This window comes from Engystomops pustulosus, chromosome 4 (genome assembly GCF_040894005.1).
Source record: "Engystomops pustulosus chromosome 4, aEngPut4.maternal, whole genome shotgun sequence".
Taxonomy (NCBI): domain Eukaryota; kingdom Metazoa; phylum Chordata; class Amphibia; order Anura; family Leptodactylidae; genus Engystomops; species Engystomops pustulosus.
The window spans coordinates 65,772,015-65,795,157 of NC_092414.1; the positions used below are offsets into that span (position 1 = coordinate 65,772,015).

The following is a 23,143-nucleotide window of genomic DNA, read 5'->3' on the forward strand; positions in this document are numbered from 1 at the left end:
TATCTGCCCTTCTTTTCACATCCGATCATCAGCTTATACCAGATAATGGACCTGTTGGATTCTTATCTCTATGTAATACTGTTCATGATCAGACGCTTCTTGTACAGGACACGAGTATTTGCATTTTATAGGTGTTGGCTACAAGCAGCGTCATTGTCATTGGTGTCTGAGTATAAACTGAAGACAGACTTGCACTGTGTGAACATGTAAAACCTGCACTGGAAGGTGATCTGTCAGAACATGCCATGAGACACAATTACGTCTCGGCCAGCTTTGCCTTAATGCTTCCTTGGCACTCCCATAACCAATTTATCCATGAAAATTCATAAAATGCTAATTCTTTAATAAATCTTGCCCAATGACATTTTAATATGTCCATGACAGAATTCTGTGATAGTCTGCACTACTGACTGCACCACATTTATAAGGGGTTTTAGACAGTTTTCTAGCCATCCTACGACTAGCTCAACAAAAGGGGTGTGATCTAAGAAAAGCGGCTTGGCCTCGCACCAAAAAAATTCTGTGCGACAGAAACACTGCTAACCCGACAGAATTGTGTCCTAACTTTCTGTCGTAAAGTAAGCCAACTAATAGGAGGTGCAGAGTACAACTAGACAGTCTAATACTAGAACAGATATATAATATATATCCAGCACCAGACACTTATATGAATCTGGTGCAGAATAAGACTGTCTAGTCTTACTCTGCACTGTCTAACCTTAGGCCCTTTTTTTTATAAATCTGTCCCATTGTTTCTCCCTTATTTAGCATTCTGCTTTTCTTATACTTTTATTGCGGTTTGCCTTATTTTTAAAAGACAATTTTTACCTGAAATTCTAATTCTTTTAATCTACATACTAGACCTGACTTAATAAAAAGGTAATGGCCAGCGTGTTATTTCTATAGACTTGGGCAGCAGACGTAGTACATGTAAAGCTGGATATCTAGATTGTAAGCTAGGCAACTCCCACAAACTCAAATGTTCCTTCTTTTTTTGCTTTCCCGCCTGTCACTCTATGCTACACGTGTTTCCCAGAACACCCATATTTACTGTACAGTGAATATGAAATATAAAAACCAGGCTGATATGGCGCTGCCACAATTATGAGTTGCCAGTGATGATCATGAGCCTAGTTTATTGGTTAAAAGTCAGACACATACATACATACAGATATGGTACTAAAGCTCAGTACTTACCAAAACACTTGAAGAGTGCCAAGATGTATTACCCAGACAGAGCTATTACACAATGTACAAAGCTGAATTCTCTCCTTCTGCTGACTGATGTGGGTGCCCCCCATGAACTGTAATGGATGACCTGTCCTCGTATTGGGTCATCATTGTAAGAGGGAAACCATCACCAGCTTTTACCCCACAAAAATTCCCATTACCCTCAGATCTGGTATAAAATGTACTGTAAAATAATTTCAAAATTCATATGCAAATGAACAGACAAGAGTCAGTGTGTCTTGAGATGAGTCACTGTTAAAGGCAGAAGTTGGAGTATCTTTTCGGACGCCCATTACTTTTGTTCTATACTACCTACAACCATGCTTTTGATATTGTCATATTAAAAATAACAATCTTATCTTTGTCATCTGGCTTTTGGTTCTGTGATCTATAAATAACTCTTTTAATACGTGTGCCCTGATCTGAGGTTGGGAGATTTATAAAGGGTTACCACTTTATCTTTGGGATTTTAGAAATGATTGTGTCAGATATGTAAGAGTGGAACCCTAAAAGACAATGATAAATGAGTATTAATACAGCAGCAGAATTTATAATAACTATAGATGGAGCCAGCCAGATACAAAATAGAGCAATTACAATATAGGGTTGTAGTGAGGGCATCATAAATCGTCCGCTCTGCTTTATAATTCATTTCTAAACAGGAGTTTTATTGCAGTAGTAAACCATGAAGATCTCCTCTATCCCTCAAGACTTATAGAGTACAATATAATTCTTGTTCCTTTCAAGAGGAAGGGTTGTCACAACCTGTCTAGTCTTCACCACCCAGCACTCGCTCCTCTTATTTCCCCACCAAGAGGCAAGCTAAGACCATCACATTGTTTATTCTTACTATTTATATTATTGTGTCATGTGCATTTCTTGAACAATGAAAAGAGACGTTTGTGTAATTTCTGGAACGTATTCTGTGTCTTTTGGACAGCTCTTCTTTTCCACTCAGTGATGTCAATAAAAAAGATAAATTAATGCCCTTTTATAAGCATATCAGTTTATAGAAATGACATACTCTGTTTGTTGAGTCTGGCACAGGAAAGAATATGTTGCATCACTTGACATGTGCTAAATGCTGCTGCACCCTTATCCACCGGACTAAGCACTCACTATGTGAATTTTAAGAGCATAACCCAAAATAAAGACTTAGCTAACTTATGTTTCTCTGCTGAATGCTAATTGGTAGATATTACTGTGCAGTAGAAGTTGTCATAAATGGCACTGCAACCTCTTCATGTCTATTCTGAACTTGTATACATGGGATACATTGGGGCATTCCAGCCTCATACACAACCACACTTACTCTAAAGACAGATTTCAGTTTTTTATTAATTTACGTTAAGTACTGTGTAGGCGTTGACTGTATATTATTTACTAATTCACCAATTCACTTCCTTAAAGAAATCTTCCTTCAAAATAAAGCATGGATAAACAATGGACACTAGATCCAGGCACTGTGACTGTGTTAATATTCTTATATTTGTTATCCATGGCCTCCTTCCTTCTAAATTCAACTTTTAAAATTTTGCTGAAAGGTTATGGGGCGTGTTAGCAAAGCCCCCCATCTTGTAGCTACACAGGATCTTAGACTCTCCCACACTCCCAGTATGCTCCTTCTGAATACCACAGTCAGGAAGTAAGAGTTCTCCTTACGGAGACTGCCAAATAAGGCCTCCGTGTAGGTATGTGGAGTCTTATAGCCTTGGATGCTCCACTAGGGGAATTCTGGGAAAATATCCAAAGTTTTCCCGGTTGGGATAAGGAAAACCATGCCTCTTTTAGCTACATTGTAAGGTTGATGTCAAGGTAGCTGCCTTTTAAGGTAGCTAAAAGAGGCGTCATTTTCCTTATCCCATCCTGGAAAACTTTGCATATTTTCCCAAAATTCCCCATAGTAGAGCATCCATGGCTATAATACTCCACACACCTACATGGTGGGCTTAATTGTTAGTCTCTGTAAGGAGAACTCGTACTTCCTGACCCTAGCCAAACCAGTTGCCTACACTGTACTGAGGAGACCAAATCAGGTTGAAACAGTGCTATCTACAGTTGGGAGTCTGTTCCTTCTGGAATAGATATACTGATTTGGTTTTAATCCCGCATCATGTTATCAGGCCTCTTGTAGGTTATGCATGCAAGGGAGCTGCCTTACAAGGTAGCTAAAAGAGGGAGGTTTTCCTTATCCCATCCTGGAAAGCTTTGCATATTTTCTCTGATTACCACAGTCATGGTGCCTGGATGTATAAGTAAGGATCACTGGTTTGCACACAAATGATTTTCAATGATTTGCTTTCCATAAAATGATATCTGCAATTTTTGTATATGAAAAAGAATATGTTTAAGGGTGTACAGAGGATGTGCTTGCAACACAACCTAGATGCTGTAATGCTAGATCTCGGGCGGCTCTGACTACAGGACAAGTCAAGTCCCTTTAATGTCTATGGATAGCAGGAAACCTGTGCTCCATAGATTTCAATGGGACTTTCGGTATTTACAGAATGAACCAAGAGGGTCTTGGAATCTATTCTCCCAAGGCAGGTGTCCTGCCAGGTAGATGACACAGTAGGAATAAATGTTTATGGGAAAACCCTTATGCTATATAGATACCATTGCTGTAAACAGGGCCGGCGCTATGGGTAGGCAAAGGTGGCAATTGCCCAGGGCCCCCAGGGAGAAAGGGGAGAATCTCTTCTTCCAAATGAATATTGAATTTTGTTTCTAGGTGCTATGGATCCAAAGATATTCAGGTTTAAAGTGAGAATATCAGGTGCCATTTTTATATATAAATATCACTTCCGTCGGCAGTTTAACAGTTAATATCTCCATTTTTCTACAATTTAGAAACACTAATTTAGATTCATATAAAAGAGGAGACTCTCTTCTTTCATAGGAAAAAAGAAGTGAGGTTCTATGTGTCACAGAGCCAGAGATACAGCCCCCTGAAATGTCTCCCCCATCTCCAGATTCTTAGCCATCAGGCTGCAGGGAGCATTTGCTGCACACAGGAGCTGCTGCACCTCACAGATAATGGAAATATTCACTTTATATGTTACTACATTTTGAGAAGGGATAATATCAGCTAATATTCATGTTTTTAACCCTTCTCTATGCAAATCTAAGAACACACTATCAATCGTTTTTTTCTGTTGTTTTTGCGCCTTTTCATTCAGGCGCAAAAACGGGCACAAAAACACTCCAGCCCGGAGCTGGCGTTAACTGAGAAGAAAGCACTGAGCCCCTTTGCAGAACAGCTCATTTCTAGCAGAAAAGCTCATCCAGACACTGCAGACACTAGAACAGATCATACAGACATGAGATACTCTGCAGGCACTAGTACAGTTAATACAGTCATTAGATACTCTGCAGACAGGAGCTGCAGACTCTATTTACACTTCATCACCTTCTATTTACAAAACATTCTGCAGAATCCTGAGCTCAAAGCAAGAGAGAAGAGAACGTTACAGAATGTTGCACATGGTACAGACAAGTGTCCCCCATGTCATTCTGCACAGTATCACCAGTGTTTCTGAGGGGGATACTGTGCAGAATTACAGGGGTGCAGCAGGAGATCAGCACTGGGGGATCCCCTCCAGGAGAAGCCCCTGCTGAGGAGGTCACTGGGTGCAGGGTGTCACACACCTGGGTGCTGCTGTGAGTGTTATCTTCATGCTGGGATGTGGGAGAAGCAGAGAGGAGCTTGTAGCAGGATCACATGTAAGTGCCTGAATCTAACATTACGCCTAAACTGCGCCAAAATTGCGCCTAAACTGTGTTAAAGTAAAGTGATTAATAAGAGGCAGAAAATATACTTATCACAGATGGTTGTAGCTTGTGATAATTCTGGAAAACAGTGCACCAGAATTTAGGCGCAACTACTACACTTAGGCGCACAAAAGTGATAAATGTGGCCCTTTCTCTCTTATTCCCTTTTATTTTGTGATAGTTATTTTTTGTTGGGAAAATTGACTGATACGATGAACATTCAATCCTCTTCGCCTAATGTGACTACACCGCGACCAGAACATGTCCATAAAGTTATATGTAACACCAAAAACACACACATGTCCTGGAATAAAGTTTTTATTTCCCATCATCCTCCATTATTTACACCTTTGTTATGACGTTCTCACTCTCATTCTTATGAAGCGCGGAGGGTTCTGTTATTGTGCAGCTAATACAATGGCGCACATCTAAAAGTGACTTTTATTATCTCATTAGAGAGGTTTATTGATATATAGTTATTTATTTGGGTTACCATTGTCTAAGGAACAGACAATGATACATCTGTGTGAATTTTCTGCAGTTCCCTTTGCTGCATATGGGGTAGGGCATACCTACCCCACATACCTACATGTGGGGTAGGTATGCTTTCCTCACATCTTACTGTTTTAGGAAAGTAGATTTTCTTTATATAAGTATTCTGGATTTAAAAATGTCTAGCCGAAAATCAGATATCTAGTTATTACAGTTTTAGTGATATTATGTGGATTTATTCATGTGAACATATCAATAGGGCACATTTAAACATTTTAATAAAAATGTTTCAATTTGAATCAAAATTGCATGAAGGCGCCTATGTCTATAAAATGCAATTTTGAAAATGGGGCAAGTGTCTGCTTTCAGAAAATATCGGTCCCCCTCCCCAATGGGCCTCACAGTCTAATCAACCTACCAGTAATTTTTTGGAGTGTGGGAGGAAACCGGAGGACCCGGAGTAAACCCACGCAGACACAGAGAGAACATACAAAATCTTTGCAGATGTTGACCAGCGCTGCAAGGCTGTAGTGCTAATCACAGAGCCACCATGCTGCCCATAAATCTCCCTATCATCTATCTATCTCCATTACAGTTTGTTTTACCATACTAAAGGAGCCTCTTGCTGACTGTGACTGGTCATAAAATTGTTTTATTTTGGGGCCCCACTTTTAGTTTTGCCCAGGGCCCCACTTTGTCTAGAACCGGCCCTGGCTGTAAACAATACATTATCGAGCTACAGGCACAAACATCCAAACACATTTTAAACTGCATAAACTAAAAAAAGAAAAGGTGAAGGTTGTCCCTATAACATGACTGTTTTTGCCTTTATTAGGTACCATGTGCTAAAGCAGTGTCAAGCTACAGAGCGCAAACCCCAAGTGACCTTTCATTCAATAAAGGAGATATTATTATCCTGCATCGACAGCTGGATGATCATTGGTATCATGGAGAAGTGAATGGAGGAATGGGCGTCTTTCCAGCAAGATCAGTGAAAATTCTACAGAAAATAGAGCCCCCACCAGCTCTGTGCAGAGCCATGTATAACTTTGACTTGAAAGAAAATGGTCGTGGAGAAAACAAGAAGTGTTTGAAATTTGCCAAGGTACAGTATGGAAGGAACCTTAACGGAAAGTGGGTATGCAAAGTATTCAGACCCCTTTAAATTTTTCACTCTTTGTTTCATTGCAGCCAAGATCAAAAAAGTGTTTTTTTGGGGGTTTTTTTGCTCATTAATGTACACTCTGTGCAATCTGCACATCAACTGAAATGTAGATATTTTTGCTAATCGTTTAAACAAGAAAAGCTGAAATACCACATGATCCTAAGTATTCACACCCTTTGCTCAGTATTGAGTACAATCACCTTTTGAGCTAGTACAGCCATGACTCTTCTTGGGAATGATACAACAAGTTTTTTATGAAATGGGATGATGAATCAAGAGAATTGCTTGAGGAGGAGTTCCTGTTAATATAAAATACAACATGATCTTAGCCAATTGTAGATATGCAGACAGCATAATCAGAATATATATATGTCTGCTATTGACAAGATGTTTCTATCGTTTATCTCCACCCTTATAGTGTCATCACATTACGTTACTACCATCAAAATCAAGCATCATAAACCAAGGGTCCCTACTCATAGATCCAGACACTGTGACTGTGTTAATATTCTTATATTTGGTATTCATGAACTCCTTCCTTCTAAAAGCAACTTTTTAATTATGCTAATGAGCCTGAAGGGCTCTATGGGTGTTACCAGAGCTCCTGTGTGCTGCAGAAGCACAGGATGTTACATTCTGAAGGAGCACTTCCCCCTCCCACTATGTGCACACTGCTTCCGAGATTACAAGAGGTGCAGGAAACAGACATGTGCTGCTGCTTAGTGTAACAACAGCCTGTGAAGCCAGAGCACAGGGGGGCTTCTGTAACATGCACAGAGCCCTTCAGGCTCATCAGCATAATTTTACAAGTTTATTTTATAAGGAAGGAGGCAATGGATAACAGATAGTGTGTCCTTGGTTTATCATGCTTGAGTTTGATGGTTGATTTTATTTAAAGATTCAAAAAACAAAGACACAATATTTTTAGCTTATTGACACTTTTGAAATGGTATACTTTTAATCTATGACAATTACTCTTCTAATTAGTAGTTACAAATGTTTTACAGGATGATTTAATCAGTGTAATCCGAAGAGTTGATGACAACTGGGCTGAAGGCAAATTAGGGGATCAAGTAGGACTTTTCCCCCTTCTCTTTGTAGAGGTATGAACACAAACGTGTAAAGAAAATATAGGGGCCAATACAATTCTTTCTACACATTGTTCTCCTTAATCATAACTTTAATCAGCATAAATTATCCTATGAAATATTAAGCCATAAGTAGTCAAATTGTGGGTCAGAAAGGAGATGCTTGTATATTCTAAGAACTCATAAGTATTTGTAAGTGCCAATTTACAGAATTTACATTCAGTGTTTTTATATTGCTATTTGTCAGGAAAAAGTCCCAGCAGAGGGATGATTCTGCTTGGGAGAAGTTAGTAATAGATGGAGAGAGTTTCATTTTTCCCAGTATGAAAAATATCTCATTTTCAAAGAAAAGTTGTATTATTGGAGTCTGTGGGTTTGCTGATAATCAAAGTCATGTTTCACGACTCCAATGAATGTTCTAACCCCTAAACATCAGAATCATTGATGTTGTATGTATATACTGTACCAATATGTATGTGATGTATGTGAAAGATTTTCAGTGCTGTAGAGAGTATAGTCTGATAGTCCTGGAGTCATCCATCAGATTCAGAGGGAATGAGAGGGACTTTTCAGGAAAATCCAAGAGGAACAAGTCCAAGTATTCATATATCTCATAAGACTTTGTCTTATCTGTAGTTAGAGCATTTTTAATGCCCTCGCAGGTATATAGGCATGTTTCAGTCCACTACTCGCCAATGAAATTAGTGTAATGAAAAGGAGAAAGAAAATGACACATTCCTTAAAGGAAACCTAGCATAAGGAATCTACTATCAGAAGTAGATCTGATGGTAGATTCCTCCAACTGCCCCATCAGTCTGTGCAGTTAATTTACATATTACTAAATTAAAGTTTTTAATAAGTTAAGTTAGGTTCTAGGTTTTAAATTACAGATTAGGACATGGACAAGCAGGAGGACATGTGAGGACGCCGAGGTCCAAAAGGTGCTGTTTGGCGCTACTAGCACTTTGGAGGTTTGACAAAGCGCTAGTAGCGCGAAACGGCCTGTTACCTTTTGGACCTCGACGTCCTCACATGTCTGCATACCTGTACGCTAAATAAAGATTGTGGATCGTATCAGAGAGTGCCGTCCTATCCTTACGTCTATTTACCTTCGGGACTTGAGCACCGCAAGTAATCCAATTGCATCTGAAGACCCCAGCAGGTACCGCACCGTCTTTCTTTTTCGGGGGTTAATCAGTGAGAAGCAGCGGGGGTTGTGCCTGTTCTACTGCGATTCTTTTCTCCCTTGCTGGAGCACTGGAGAGATATATTTCTTGGTTCCAGAGAAGACCATTTTTCAGGATAAATTTAATAACATTTCATAAAAATAAAACATTTCACTGGAACTAACCAATACAATAGGATAAAGTAGGAAAAGATAACTCATGATACCAGCAATACAACTTTTCTTTATCATGTTCTTTAGATTTTTTTTGATCCAGGAACCATTTACCAATTCCATATCTTACTTACAGCAAAACAGCACGGCAAAACTACTGCTGGAGTCACACAAAACTAAAAGGAAAGATGGGAAGAATTTGTCTTTTACTTCTACATTGAGGAAGTCCCCCTCAAATGCTAATTCTTCTGAACCACAAACAATAAGACGGATACCAGATAGAAGACGGAAGACCCCAAGACAGTTCCTGATCACCAATGCTCTAAATACATTAAACAGAATTGTGCATTCGCCTTCGGGAAGACAGACTCCAGAGATTAGCACCCCCATACTGATCAGTTCCAGTAATCCAGGAATAATTGAGAAAGCCAGGTATATACCCAGCTCAGGAAACCAGGTAATGAAGAAATTATATTACTGGGTGTGTCATAAAGTTACAACCAATTGTTGCAATGTTTGAATGATCCTCTATTAATGTTTTTTTACAGTATTACTGTGATTCTCAAAGAATCTTCTAAAGCTTTTTTTAACCCAGCTTAGAAAGGTGTATAAAGGTCTATTCAGAAGCAGACTAGTGGGTTGTAGAACTGGAGTTGTGAGGAATTGGTGAGGTGGATATCACTTTTTAAAAATCTTTGTAAACCTTCAGGGCTGGTTTAACCATAATCGTTTCTTGGCTAAACATTTTTTTCTTAAAGGGGTTTGCCCATTAAAGAGAATAAATCCCCTTGTGATGCTTACACAATAAAGATCATTTTTAACCCCTTACGTTACAATTTTTCTCAGTTTTATTGCTGTTTTAGGTCCCATCACACCTTAGGCTGTTCAGTGTAAAATTCCAGAGTGTTCCCACTAGTGCTGTGAGATACAGTGTGCTGAAAATGTGGTTAGAGTATCAGGGTGCAAGGTTTATATACACTCTCATTTACCTTCTGAACATTGTACTAGTATCTGACACATAGAAAGTGAGATGAGACAGATCAGAGATCATCAGATGATGAGATCCATGAAATGCATATTACACACAATGACATTCTTAGTCTGCTACATCTCTGCTCTGCCACAAAATACTGTTAGATCTGATGTGTCTCCCTCCCCTGGATAAAGAACTAATCTTTCTGTAGCTTGTAGCTCTCCTCACGCTGTGATGTGTTGTTTCCTGGAAGGAAGTCAGTGTGTGTGTCAGTGTGAGCTTGTCCTGGAATGCAAAGGTGGGGGGTGGAGGCAGAGAGCAGAGAATCGCTCAGCTCCGGAGCGCCAGACCAAATGTCTGCCAACCCTAAAATCAGTAGATCCAGGGTTGGAAGCCAGGGGCAACTGCAATTGTGTACACCAGGACTGATAGAGATAGGATGGAATTATATCTGTGAAATGCTTTATTTTTGTTAATAACAGTGAATTAGAGAATGTGTTAATTTGTTATCCTGAGTATATTTTAGAAACTTGTCTTTGTGGGATATTACTTTAAGAGATATTCCCTGCTATAAACAGGATAAGGCATCTCATTGGTGGGGGTCCATCTGCTGAGAACCATGTAATTGTGCAAGAGCTCCATATAAATGGAATGTTGAAAGCTCCCTTACATGGCACTGCGTCAGGTAGTTGTCATGGATGAACCATAAAAGCGAATTGAACACATGGAGCCGCTTGCTGACTATTCTCAAAAGGGTCCCTGTTATCAGGGTACCAACCAAAATTAATACACAGCACTCTGAACTTTTGTCATGGGTGCTCGTTTATGGTGCCGAACCCTATTTCCAGTATCAACAATAATTCAGCATACCATTAATAAGACCCCAGCAGTCAGCGTATACCTTATGCCAGTGATTGCAATCCTCTTAGAGATCCAGAGCCCTAACTGCAACCCATACCCCACTCATTTATCGTAAAGTTCTGAAAGGGAAATTTAAGCAGCTAATTGGTTGTTTACAGCTCCCTTCACCACTACGGCTTTAAACACTATAGATTTCAGTGGACACTGATACCATTCAAAGAAGGAAGGGAAATCCTGATTCTCATTGAAGCTTCACTCCATGGCCTCTAAGCAGATAGAATCCATGTACCACAGCAGGTGTTCCAATAATAATCCAACCCTTTACATTATGTAAAATAGTCAACTAAATAGGATCGAGCATGGGTGCATTAATCCAATTATCATGTTTAGGTTAAGACTTGAGATTAGATGACAATACTTGGATACATACTGTATATAGGTTTGAAAACCAAAGGAGTAACCTCAATAGACTGTTATTTGACTCATCCTAAGCTAAAAAAATAATAGGGTATAAAACATGCCATAACCATAACACCCATGGCTTTTTTTGGTTCTGCCACATACCAGTTTCCCATAAATATTATAGTGAATACTCCTAGTATTCACCACCATGAATGATAGATTTGTTCATGAGTATTCACAATATGCAATTATGACTGGTTTTATTATGGGTGTTCCAAGGACATTGTAGACAGATGTTTGGAAGAGGAAGAGTAATAAAGCCTAATTTCACAGAGGTGTAATTTATATATGGTATAGAAATCTGTACAACTATAGTAAGACCATATTCCCATCTTATCAGATGCCTCAGAATTGGCACATAACCCTTTCACACATTCTTCCCACTAGTTTTGATCAGGCTAGGAAGTGTTATACGATTAGGTAAAAATAATTTGGGGCTTAGTAGAAACCTACCATCGGATCTACCTTAATAGATTCCTGATGGTAGGTTTTCTTAAAGAATGTTAATATATTCCCCCCACAACTTCTATTGAAAAAAGAGATCCGGCACACAAACACGGTCTGTGCATTAGTCACATTTCACAAAAACGAACATTGGGGCTTATTTACTAAGGGTTGCGAATCGCACTTTCGTGGGACTGTTTGCCATTTTCGGGGATTGCACGGCTTGGACAGGTATTTAACAGGGGTCTGCGCTGGTATTGTGCCACACGCAATCGTTTTTTGGCGCAGCTGCGCTGGATTTCATGCGGCAGAAATTGGGGCGTGCCGTTGGACGGTCCGACTGATTCAGACTGGGCACAGGATTTAACTTTAAAATTGTGTCGCAAGACAATGCACCACGAATAAGAAGGTGAACTCCTTTGGGGAACTTCGTTGAACGGGTAAGTAACTGTGCCCATTGTGTTGGTGAGAAGTCTAAGCATCATAGGACTACTTGAAGCAGGGACTATTTGCATCATATGTAAAACTGTATGTTAAGAAAGAATATAGGTACTGTACTGGTAAAGTCCCATCCTAAAATAATACCAGCTTTATGTTAGATTTATAAACACAATTCATGCATTATTTAGTTGCAAAAACAACTAACATAAAGCTGGTATTATTTAGGACAGGACCTTACTAGTGTTGACTGTATACCCTTTCCTTAAATATATATTTCTATATTGCTCATCAGGGCAGTATAGGTGCACAATATAGTCCTTTACCTTTAAATGTAGTTTCTAGTGGGGGCACAGAGGCTAATAGGTTATAATTGGGAAGGCATAGAAGAGGTCAACATGAGGGACAAACCTTATAAAAAAAAAGGGTCAAAACCTATAGGAGCGTAGAATGTGTACAGTTCATGAGCCTTTGTGCCTAGGGTAGTATACGCTATATATGATCACGTGACTGGTTACCATGTGACACGTCACACTACCACTTGGCTCCGCCCCCACACATGACAGCGATCACGTGACCCATTTGGCTCCGCCCCCACACATGACAGTAACCACGTGACCCATTTGGCTCTGCCCCCACACGTGACAGCGATCATGTGACCCATTTGGCTCCGCCCCCACACATGACAGCGATTACGTGACCCATTCGGCTCCGCCCCCACACATGACAGGGGCTTTGCGCTCCCATTGGTTGACTGTTCCTTTTTAACACTCCCCTCACTAGAATGACGCTACCCCCAGACGAAGGCTCTGTTACGAGCCGAAACGCGCGTCGGGGATATCGCCATCCCGGACAGTGGAGGTCCACTTCATCTCACCTTTTGTTCATTGGTAAAGGTATTATCTCTACCTGTTTGTGCGCATTACCTATGTTTATGCATGTTAGCAACTGTGTGCCACTTTACACCTGTTGCCTTCATTATATGTACCTTCTGTCCTTACCTATTACATGTGCATGCTTTGTCCATGTGTAATTCCTCCTATGTCTGCCCGGGGTGACGAATTTCTCATTTGTTGTCGCCGCCTTGCACTGTCATTCCCCCTCAGCATTGTCTGAGGATTTTCATCCTGCTTTTATCATTATGTCTTAAATAGTCATTAATAAAGTATTTTTTACTACAATTATTCAGACTCAATTTGGTCTTTCATAGTGCTTCCTTTTACCCCTTTTTCCCTGTCCCTCCTTAAAGGGGTACCTTTTGTTTTTGTGTATGCTCATGGGAAGCCTCTCTTTGGTGTGTTACTTACCATACCGGTCCAACCCACACACTATTACGTACCACATGGATCTGGACTTACTTGGTATATAGGTTTGATACCTTCACCTCCCTTCTCTCTCCCTTCCTGATTCTCATGTTGTTTTGTATACGCTATATACAGCCCTAATGCTACTGACCTTACCTCTGGTTATTCCTCTCTGGCCCCCACATTCATTTCATAAAAAAAGAATAAAGTTGGGGTTTAATGAGAACTCAACACGCCATTGGTCACCAAATTGACTCACTGCTTAAAGTAATATTAACTGGGGAGAGGGTAAAGTATTATAGGGAAAAAAAATATCAAAGCATGACAGATATTTTGAAATAGTCCAACACTGTTTTGTACTGCACTTTCCCCATCTGGATCACTGCGCTCAGTAGTTGAGGCTGCTTGCTGCTGTATTTAAGGACTTTTCCTACATAAAAGTCTATTCATTCAGATCATTAAATATAATAATTCCCATTTTTCTAGCTTGAATCGTGAGTGTGTTTTTCATGCAAATTATAGCGTTGGTATTTCCATCTATTTATTGAGCTGCACGACTTGTACAAAGTAAATTCACATTTGTGATATGTTTCTACACCATTACGATCCACAGCCCAATTGTTATGGCTTGTAATCTTCCTCGCTTCCTTAGCTGCCAGGTTGAATGGAGCATGTATGCAGCAGGCGCAGGGTTAATAGCGAGCGGCGCTGTCTGCTCTGTTGGCTACCTGCCCGCTCCTGAGTCTGGCTAATAGGTGTTTCTAGAAACCTCAGTTACGCTGTAAGAGTTCTAATTTCACGCTGGCAGCTTCCAAGGCAGAGAGGACAGCTCATCGCTTCTATCTACCCCAAACAGCTTGGGATGAGATATAACGCAGCGCAGACAGGCCGCTACATTTACCATGAATAATGCACATACAATTAGGACACAGATGAACCACTTTTAGATATTTGGTAAGCAGCCATTACAAGTAGTCTAGTGTTTCTATACTTTCTGGCTTCATTTGTTATGCGGGTAACCTTTATGAATCAATGTTAATCAGCTACGATCAATTCTTGACCTGACTTAATAGCCGCTCACCAAACTACTTGAGCCATTAGCATCCGGTAATGATCATTCATTTAAGGAGCCATTAACAAGCAGCGTGACTAATGTGTTTTCTGCTCCTTTAACTATACCAGGAACTTGTCATAAGGGACAGGAAGAAGCAAATGTTTTCCGAAAAGGTACATGTAGCCTGCAAAGTAGAAGAAAATATGGGGGTATTCATTATTTTTGGGCAAGGTGTTGTTTTTAGTGGTGATTTATGCTGTTTTATTTAAAAGGAACCTGCCATCAGAAATTGGCCTAATAAACCACTACCAGTATGTTATCAAGCAGTTGAACAGCTTCTATATCATGTTTCCCTCATGCCTCATTGTAATGGCATCATCCAGAAAATGAACTTTGAAGTTAAATGTAAGTTAGATGTATAAAGTCAGGGAGGCAGAGAGTTTGACACTGAAGTCAAGCTCTCCTTGCTTCTGAACGCCTCCTCATCAATCAGACTACAGGAGATCTGATCTCCCTGGATCCAGGACCTTCAATTACAGTGAATAGGGTATTCTAAGGCAAGGAAAGCTTGACTTCAGTGTTAAACTCTCCACCTCCTTGACTTCATAAATACAATTTACACCTAACTTCAAAGATGATTTTCTGGATGATGACACCACACCAGAGCATGGAAGAATCATCATCTAAGAGCTGCTTAGCTGCTTGATAACATTATTGTAGTGGTTTATTAAGCCAATATCTGATGACAGGTTCCCTTTAAGGTATTGTGGCGTATAACCATAATATATTTGGCACACCATAATAAGAGCAAACAAGCAGCAGCAATGACAAACCATGTTCATGGATTAGTTTAGAAGTTGACAGAATTGCCTTTTGTGCCAAATAAAGTGTCAGGAAACTTGAAATCGAGGAAAAGTGTTGGGATTCAAAAGCTGCACCCAAATTGAGCAACAAAAAAAGTCATGAGTGTCCGAAAAGATGCTAAATAGTGGATCCGACATATAATAAATATGGGGCACATGGCGCTGCAACCAAAAAAAGGAATCTAGCCGCCCAAAAAACTGCCACAAATAATAAATGCTCCCAATAGTGTTTTGGCTGCATTCTCTAGAACACAAGTTAAGCAAAATCTATGTAGTTTAGGGGCTTGTCAGAGATAATTCTTCTTGATGGCATGGCTTCTGTTCCATTAATACTACATCAGCAACAAATTGAGAAAAAAAAACTATGTAGAATGCTTAAAGGGGTATTGCACAAATAAAAGATTCTTACATTTACTCAGGATAACAAAATAACACATTATCTGATTCACCGTTATTAACCTGTCTTTATCAGTCCTGGTGTATAAAATTTCAGTTACCCCAGGATCTGACTGTGAATCAGAAGTCACCTTTGAATAAATTACCTTTATAAACTTTAAAAGGGTTGGCCACTTTTCAATAAATTTGTTCCATTAGACATGTCTTTGCATGTATATGAACTTCATTTGCCTCCTTTGAGCCTTTCCCTGTTCTCACCATGCTGCCTTCTGCACACATACACAACTTCCTGTTTCTTACTCCTTAAATCCATCCTAATGCAAGCTCCACTGTGCATCTTTCTCTTACAGTCCATCATGACTATTGTTGGTTCATTGTCGACCGAGCTGGCACAAAGTCCTCTCCTCCTCCACCTGACCTGTCTATTTCTAATAAATTCACCCGGCACTATTCAGCTCTGGGCCGGGAGCCAGTCGCTTAAACCCGGACTCTTACTGGCTGACTCCGCCCCTGAACAGAGACTTCCTCTATTATATTTGATAGAGAGCGTTCAGGAGCCAGAAGAACCAGCTCTTTTCAGTGAGTGGAGCTTAATGTTCCAGCCACTGAGAAGAGTTGGAATGCCCATCACTAATCCTCATGGACATACACAGGGAGAAAGGAGGGGGATGCAGGATAAGCCATAATCTCCTGCTGCAGGTCCCTATTTTCAGTGCACAGACATGTAAACAAAGATCCACAGAGAGTTTACAGACAGCACTAAAGAAAGCATCAGGAATGCTGAATCACTTGATGAACATTCAGGGATTATTATTAAGGCACAAAAGGCACATGGGCAATTTATGTAAAAGAGTAGCTAACAACTTTAAGCACAAAACATTTGCAATGTTCCCGTGGAGTTTTGTTTTGAGTATCATCTCCTCCTTTTTTCCTCCCCATTTCCGAGCATTACCTCATTGCTTTAGGATTGCTAATCCTGGACATGAGCAGCACACAAATTAGCAATGTGCGTCGACATGGAAGCTGAGAGCGGCATGCGCTACTCAATGAGTATGAGCAAGCTTATGAACAAGCAGTACAATGTGTAAGGAACCAGACTCAAAGCATCACTGTCTTTCCAAGGACTACTGTCCTGCTGTATTCGTACTTTCAGTACAGTCTTGTGGAGCCACAATGGGGCACATAAACTATGCCTTCCCTGACAGTTTTCTCTGCCCCAACTCTGTTTGTGTTCAGGCTTCTCCTCCCTGCATGGCATGGAGGAGGCCATATTTACTAATGAATTATGGGTGAAAGAGACTATAGGTGAAATCTCTATCAAATCAAACCTGGTCTAAACAGGTCTGGCAGAGATTTATTCCACTGTCCAGTCGTACTAAGAGGCAAGAGCCTCTATGTAGGTCTGGCACATCGTATGCCAGCAATGGGGAATACTAATACTGCTGTGCAAAATGCCAGTCTTAATATATTCTACCCCTGTGACTTGCTGCATCACAGATTGGTAGGAAGCAAAGGGTCTTCACACAGTGTTTAATCTATGAATTATGACCCCCAAATGGTCTGTATTTTATAGTCTAAATGGAGCCCTCAATTATGTTATATGATACAGAAAGGGGCATAGAACAAATGGTGAATATCCTTTCTTTAACCATATACTGTCTTGCTTTACCTGTATACAAGGACTGGCTGCCATGTTAGATTGTTTATTTTTAGCTGTGAAGAAATGGCTTATCACACGTATTAGTCTTCATGGTCTCATAACTTCTATTTGTTGGTTACACTGTTGCAGAAGATATAGTATCTCTCTTTCCATTGCCTCCCACAGCTTTGGTGTTATTTTTAACCCATGTGAAGTGCTGATTTAAAATGTCTACGTGATAACGTTGAAGACTGTGCAGAGTAAACAGACATTTCCAAGTTATCAACTAGCACAGATTGTGTTGCCGCAGGCTTTGTACCTTATCAGTAGCACATGGGGTCCAAGAATACAAATAAGCCTGTTGACAAACATGCTCTGCTACCCCTGGAAACACTCTCTAGCACAGTAACATTTTGATATAATTCTATACATTATGTATTTTCTATTCAGTTCTAAGATGTGATTAATATTTGCAAATTATTTGCTACAATGCAAATGGTAGTTTAATGACTTAGCTGACCCTTAATGGTAACAGACGGCCCGGGGTACTACTAAGGGGTCAATAGTGGTGTATTCACCCATTTCATGGTAAGTATGTAAATCAGAGAGAGAAGATGAGCGCTTTACAAGGGCATTAAAGTCATATGTATGTGGGATGCTTCACTTTCATGTCACGACAAGCACAATTGTAGGATTTTACGGCATCATCCCACACTTTAACAACATACCGTACAATCAAAGAACAAATTATAAATTACTGTTGGACATAAAATAGGAAAGTGGATTTTCAGGGAACCATTCAAACCCAGACCCTTTCCAGCTAAAACTATCAATTAGTTTATCAATGTCAATGGCTTCCTGCCTTTCCAATTTTCCTATGCCCGCTATTAACCTTGTATTGAAGTCTATATTATCTCTTACTACATCTACATGAAAAATATTTCTCTTTTTTTTTTTTATTTAGTCTAGACCAGTGATGGCGAAACCTTTAGAGATTGAGTTCCCAAAATGACACCCAAAACCCACTAGCTTTTTCCAACTTGGCAATTTAAGCAGTAAAAAACTTATTGCTACCAGACTCGTTGAACTCCAATCCGACCCTGTCCACACATTCTCACTCCTTGGATAGGACCAGGAAGCACATGATAGGTCATATTAAAATAGTAGGGCACTACCTGGACTGCCTCAGATTGTATGAAGATGTCATGTCTGGCAACCTCTGTGCCTGTTAGACAGCCAGAGTGCCCACAGAGAGGTCTCGGTGTACCATTTCTGGCACCAGTGCCATAGGTTAGTCACCACTGGTCCAACTGCCCCACTGACCAACTTCCACTGTCCCCTACCACATTTCTAACCATACAATCCATCCATGATCCTTCTGCTCTCTGTGAATCATCTCTCCCCTCGGTCCTTTGACCAGTCCCTTCAGTTCTACCAATATTAATACTTATAATAATAATAATCAACTCTTAAGTGTCTTCTATGATTGCCTCATATTCTGGGGTAGTTTTGCATTTTTGCAGGTTTTTAAAAAATACACAGGCATGGGGCAAGAATGACCCATACATGCTTATTTCCACATGGTTGCAACCCTCCACAACCACAGATGGAGTGGCCTCAAAAATATTCAGAATGTCTTGCAAGAAACTGGCATGAAAGCACTGATATATTCCCCCCTCTAAGAGTATAATTCAGAAGAAGGTGCTTCTTACATATTTTGTATAAAAAAATGTATTGAATACCCAGCAATCATTTTTACACGTTTCATCCTTAATTCCCTTAGGTCAATGCTCCATTTTATTATGCCACACTAGGAACACAGATGACAGGACCCTCACTAGTAGCATTTCCAAGTTCTCATCAAAGTATTCTGGCTAATATGTAAGTATAAGAGAAAGATTTGGGTATGTTTGAATATCATTTATTTTAATTCTCATTTACTTTGTTGTTTTAAATGTTTGTATGGTTATAAGGGCACATGCAGATGGTCTGTATTTTCCACATTAAAATCTGCACCAAAAGAGGTGACTAAATCTACATGTTACAAATGCACATTTGTTGTTATGGTTGGGAGCTTAGAGCTGAATTGGACCTTCCCAATTGACTTAGGTAGTCTTCATATACTATCCTGCAATGATTCTGTGCAGCCTGTGGAAACAGACCCGTATGTTGGTCCAATGCCACAGACTGCACACATTGCATATGACAGTAGTCCTTGCATCATACAGAAATCGGATCAACATACAGGTTTGTGTGTATCCAGGCTTACACTTTGGATTGACCACACAAATTTCACACAGAAAATCTATGTGTAATATTGACTGTGTGCATTTCCCCCTTGGGCTGTGTTCACATATAGCTCTTAATTACGTTTCAGCTATAACATGTGGCAATATTCTGCCACAGATTGTAGTAAATTTGGTTTGGCAGGGAATTTTATTAAAAGCGTCACAGCAGGTGAAACAGCCTTGAAAAGTCACAGAATCTGTGGCATGCGCCCAGATTTATAACTTTAGCAAAGCAGAAAACTATCATACAGGACATGACAAATATCCTCATTGACTTTATGCAGATTATTGACTTTTTCACATGGCAGTGTTTTGCATCAGAAATCCGAAAATCAGAAATGTTTTAGTAACTTACCTCCAAACTTGGTTCGGCCATACAATCACTGATCCATCTGAATAAGGTCAATCACGTCTAAAGTCTAAACAATAGGGCAACAAGTCCATTTCTGATGCCGTCTTTATATATCCAGTAGAATCCCATCCACCTTTCTCGTACTCTAACATTTGCAATTCCACAGCAGAAAGTTCACCATGTATCCTTTGCATATTTCACCATGTTTAATTACATAAAGAGTCAATCAAACTGAATAAATTATGTTAGCTATAGTCAAACTTGCAATGTTTCATAGTCATACTAGTAATCTTTCATATTTTTGATGCAGAGTTAATAATGTTACTATTATATTCTAGATATTCTAGATCTAGATCATTCTAGAACCTTTTACCAGATTTTTACTAATAAACATTATGACATGTTCCCAAAGCACTATACTAAATCTTGCCCACACAGTTTGTATGCATACTTCCTATCCCCCAAAAATGAACTTTGTAAGCCTACCTAGCACCCTTCCAGAAGAAGTTGCGAGTCACAAAAAGTTTTTGCTATTCAGGTGAGGCAGTGTATCTCTTAGCTCATGTGTCCCAGCATGTCCTTCATTCCCCCTCACCTTGGGTTGAGGTAGGCTTAAAAAGTTAATTTTCTAGGCATAGGAAGTATGCATTTTTTGGCTAAAAAAAGTGTGGGCAAGAGTTAGTATAGTGCTGCAGGAACCTATTTCTAGGTTTATTAGTAAAAATCTAATGACAAGTTCCCTTTAATGTCAGATCAACTATGATCTTTAGTTTTCCCATATGAATATCAGTAGATGTGGAGGATAATTTTGTCATTAGTGCATTAAAGCCTCATCTTATCCTATTGACAGGTGTGTAGCAATTTATCCATACACAGCTCATGGTCCAGATGAGATGGATCTACAAAAGGGAGAAGGTGTCCGTGTCTTAGGGAAAATCCAGGAAGGTTGGCTTCGTGGAGTCTCATTGGTTACTGGCAAAATTGGTATCTTTCCAAGTCATTGTGTAACCCCTGTCTACAGGTTAGTCTCTGATTTTTAACACTTGTAGAGCAATGCTTTATCATAGGTAAATACTGTTGCACACAATGAACTTCAGGCAGCTGAAAGTACATTGCTTGGCTGTTTTTGTTAGACCCTTATAGACTTGGAATAAAGTGGCAGTGGTTCCAGGCATGACTGCAGTTTTAAGGGGTTGTACCAAGTGTGTAAGTAATCCCCTATCCTGTGGATAACAAGATAATTGGTCTTAGTCTTAGTCCTGGACCCCCACGATCATGAGAATGGGACCCCTAGAAATCCAAACAGTGCTCCCATTCAGATTCATGGGTGGAGCACCAAGTCAATCTTGCATCCTGTCACTGATAGACCCAAATGTAACTAACATGCTAATTTCAGTTCCGGTCACTCAGCGTTTGGGCCAGACTTTCCAGCCAGCACATGCTGCGAATTTGATGGACGCATCGCACTCTCAGGTGTGTAAGGGGCCTAAGAGGTTTGATGTAGATCCATAAAAAAGTCAAGAATCACTTTTAAGATATAAACAGAAATGGATTCTCCAGATATATCTAACACTGAATCCTTCTAATTGCATTTTATTTTGTATTATGTTTTAATATCATTTTTATATATTGCACGCAAGTGACAATAATGTACATAGTGGATGCCATCTCTACCTTATGGATAATTGTGCCCAGTAGTGCAGCTATTGCAGTTGGGCAGCAGAGGTTGCAGCCACTGATTCCAGAAATATACATTAAGCCCTTCTGCTATATAAAAGGACATATAAATAGTACAGGATGGTTGATAAGCCCTGGTTTAGATGTGGCATCAGGACCTAGGAGCTTCATGCCCTGTGTTACACTATGTGCCCAATCTAATTTGGGCAGATTGATTCATTTGATTGTAGATTGCTCATTAGGCCCACGGCTCATTACTGTCCTATCAAGCACAACTTCATTTTATTAATTTGGCTAAAGCTGCTGTGTGGGTCCAGACCACAACCCGAATGTGCCAAACTTCTTAGACTTTCTTTTTGTATTGTATCCCTTTTTATTTTTCGTGTAACTTTAGTGAATTTCAGCATACAATTTTGGGACGCATTTCTGAATATTATACTTTATTCGTACAGATGCATTCAGTATACTTTTATGTCTAAGACCTGATGTCAATGCTAACACTTTGAATTGCTTTCATGCAACATAGTCAAATGTATAGAAATTACATGCTAGGAGTGTGTAATTACACAGGTCGGCTCAATGGCTTCTAAAACAACTTCAATTCTCATGCACTCAGCTAGAAATGTAAATCTATGGGAAGAAATGAGCACTATCCTGTAAAAATGCTTTAGGAATTATATGTAAAACTTGAAATTGACAGGAGAGAAATGCATTAGGGGGATTTAAGTGATTTCATATCTAGGTGGAGCTGGGTGTTGCTATTGTGCTGTTGTTATAATGGCACAAGCTAATGCTCGGAAAGTCAATGTAAGTTTAAGTAGATGCAGCAGTAAAGGAGAGAAACGCCTTGGAGAGGACATTAACATGAATATATAGATATTGTATGATTTCTCACATTTTGTTCTGACCATTGGTACATGATTTTCTTTTATTATTCCAACTATGACAAGTTTAGATTGTTCCTCATAATTGTGCTTAAATTACAAATGCATTGAATGGGCATTGCCCACCAGGGGTCACAGCATTGCTTCACAATCTAATTGCCAGGACTTAATGTGGATCAGTTAAAAAATTATAGCTCTGCCACACGGTTCATTCACTCTCAATTTCTCTTATTATTTTATTCAATGTCCATCTGACCAAACTGTAGTCTAGCTGTGGCTATTCAGTCACACTTCTTTAACTGGTCATTGGCGTAATTGGATCTACTATGGTTCATTCACTTCAACCTTTCTTACTTCATTCTTATGAAATTTGTAGAGAAAATTCTCAACTGGAATAAATTTGTTTGTCTTTTAAATAATGGT

At 39.6% G+C, this 23,143-nt stretch overlaps 1 protein-coding gene across 3 annotated transcripts in view; it reads left to right on the forward strand.

Annotated features, from left to right (window-relative positions):
- The window catches only part of SH3RF2 (SH3 domain containing ring finger 2), an 82,421-nt gene that overhangs the window by 41,273 nt on the left and 18,005 nt on the right, over nucleotides 1-23,143 (forward strand). For all 3 annotated transcript variants that reach the window (XM_072146133.1, XM_072146135.1, XM_072146134.1), the window contains exons 3-7: nucleotides 6,329-6,598; nucleotides 7,666-7,761; nucleotides 9,222-9,542; nucleotides 19,303-19,400; nucleotides 21,010-21,180. In XM_072146133.1, coding sequence (XP_072002234.1) covers nucleotides 6,329-6,598; nucleotides 7,666-7,761; nucleotides 9,222-9,542; nucleotides 19,303-19,400; nucleotides 21,010-21,180 — 956 coding nt within the window. The remainder of the gene's footprint in view (nucleotides 1-6,328; nucleotides 6,599-7,665; nucleotides 7,762-9,221; nucleotides 9,543-19,302; nucleotides 19,401-21,009; nucleotides 21,181-23,143) is intronic.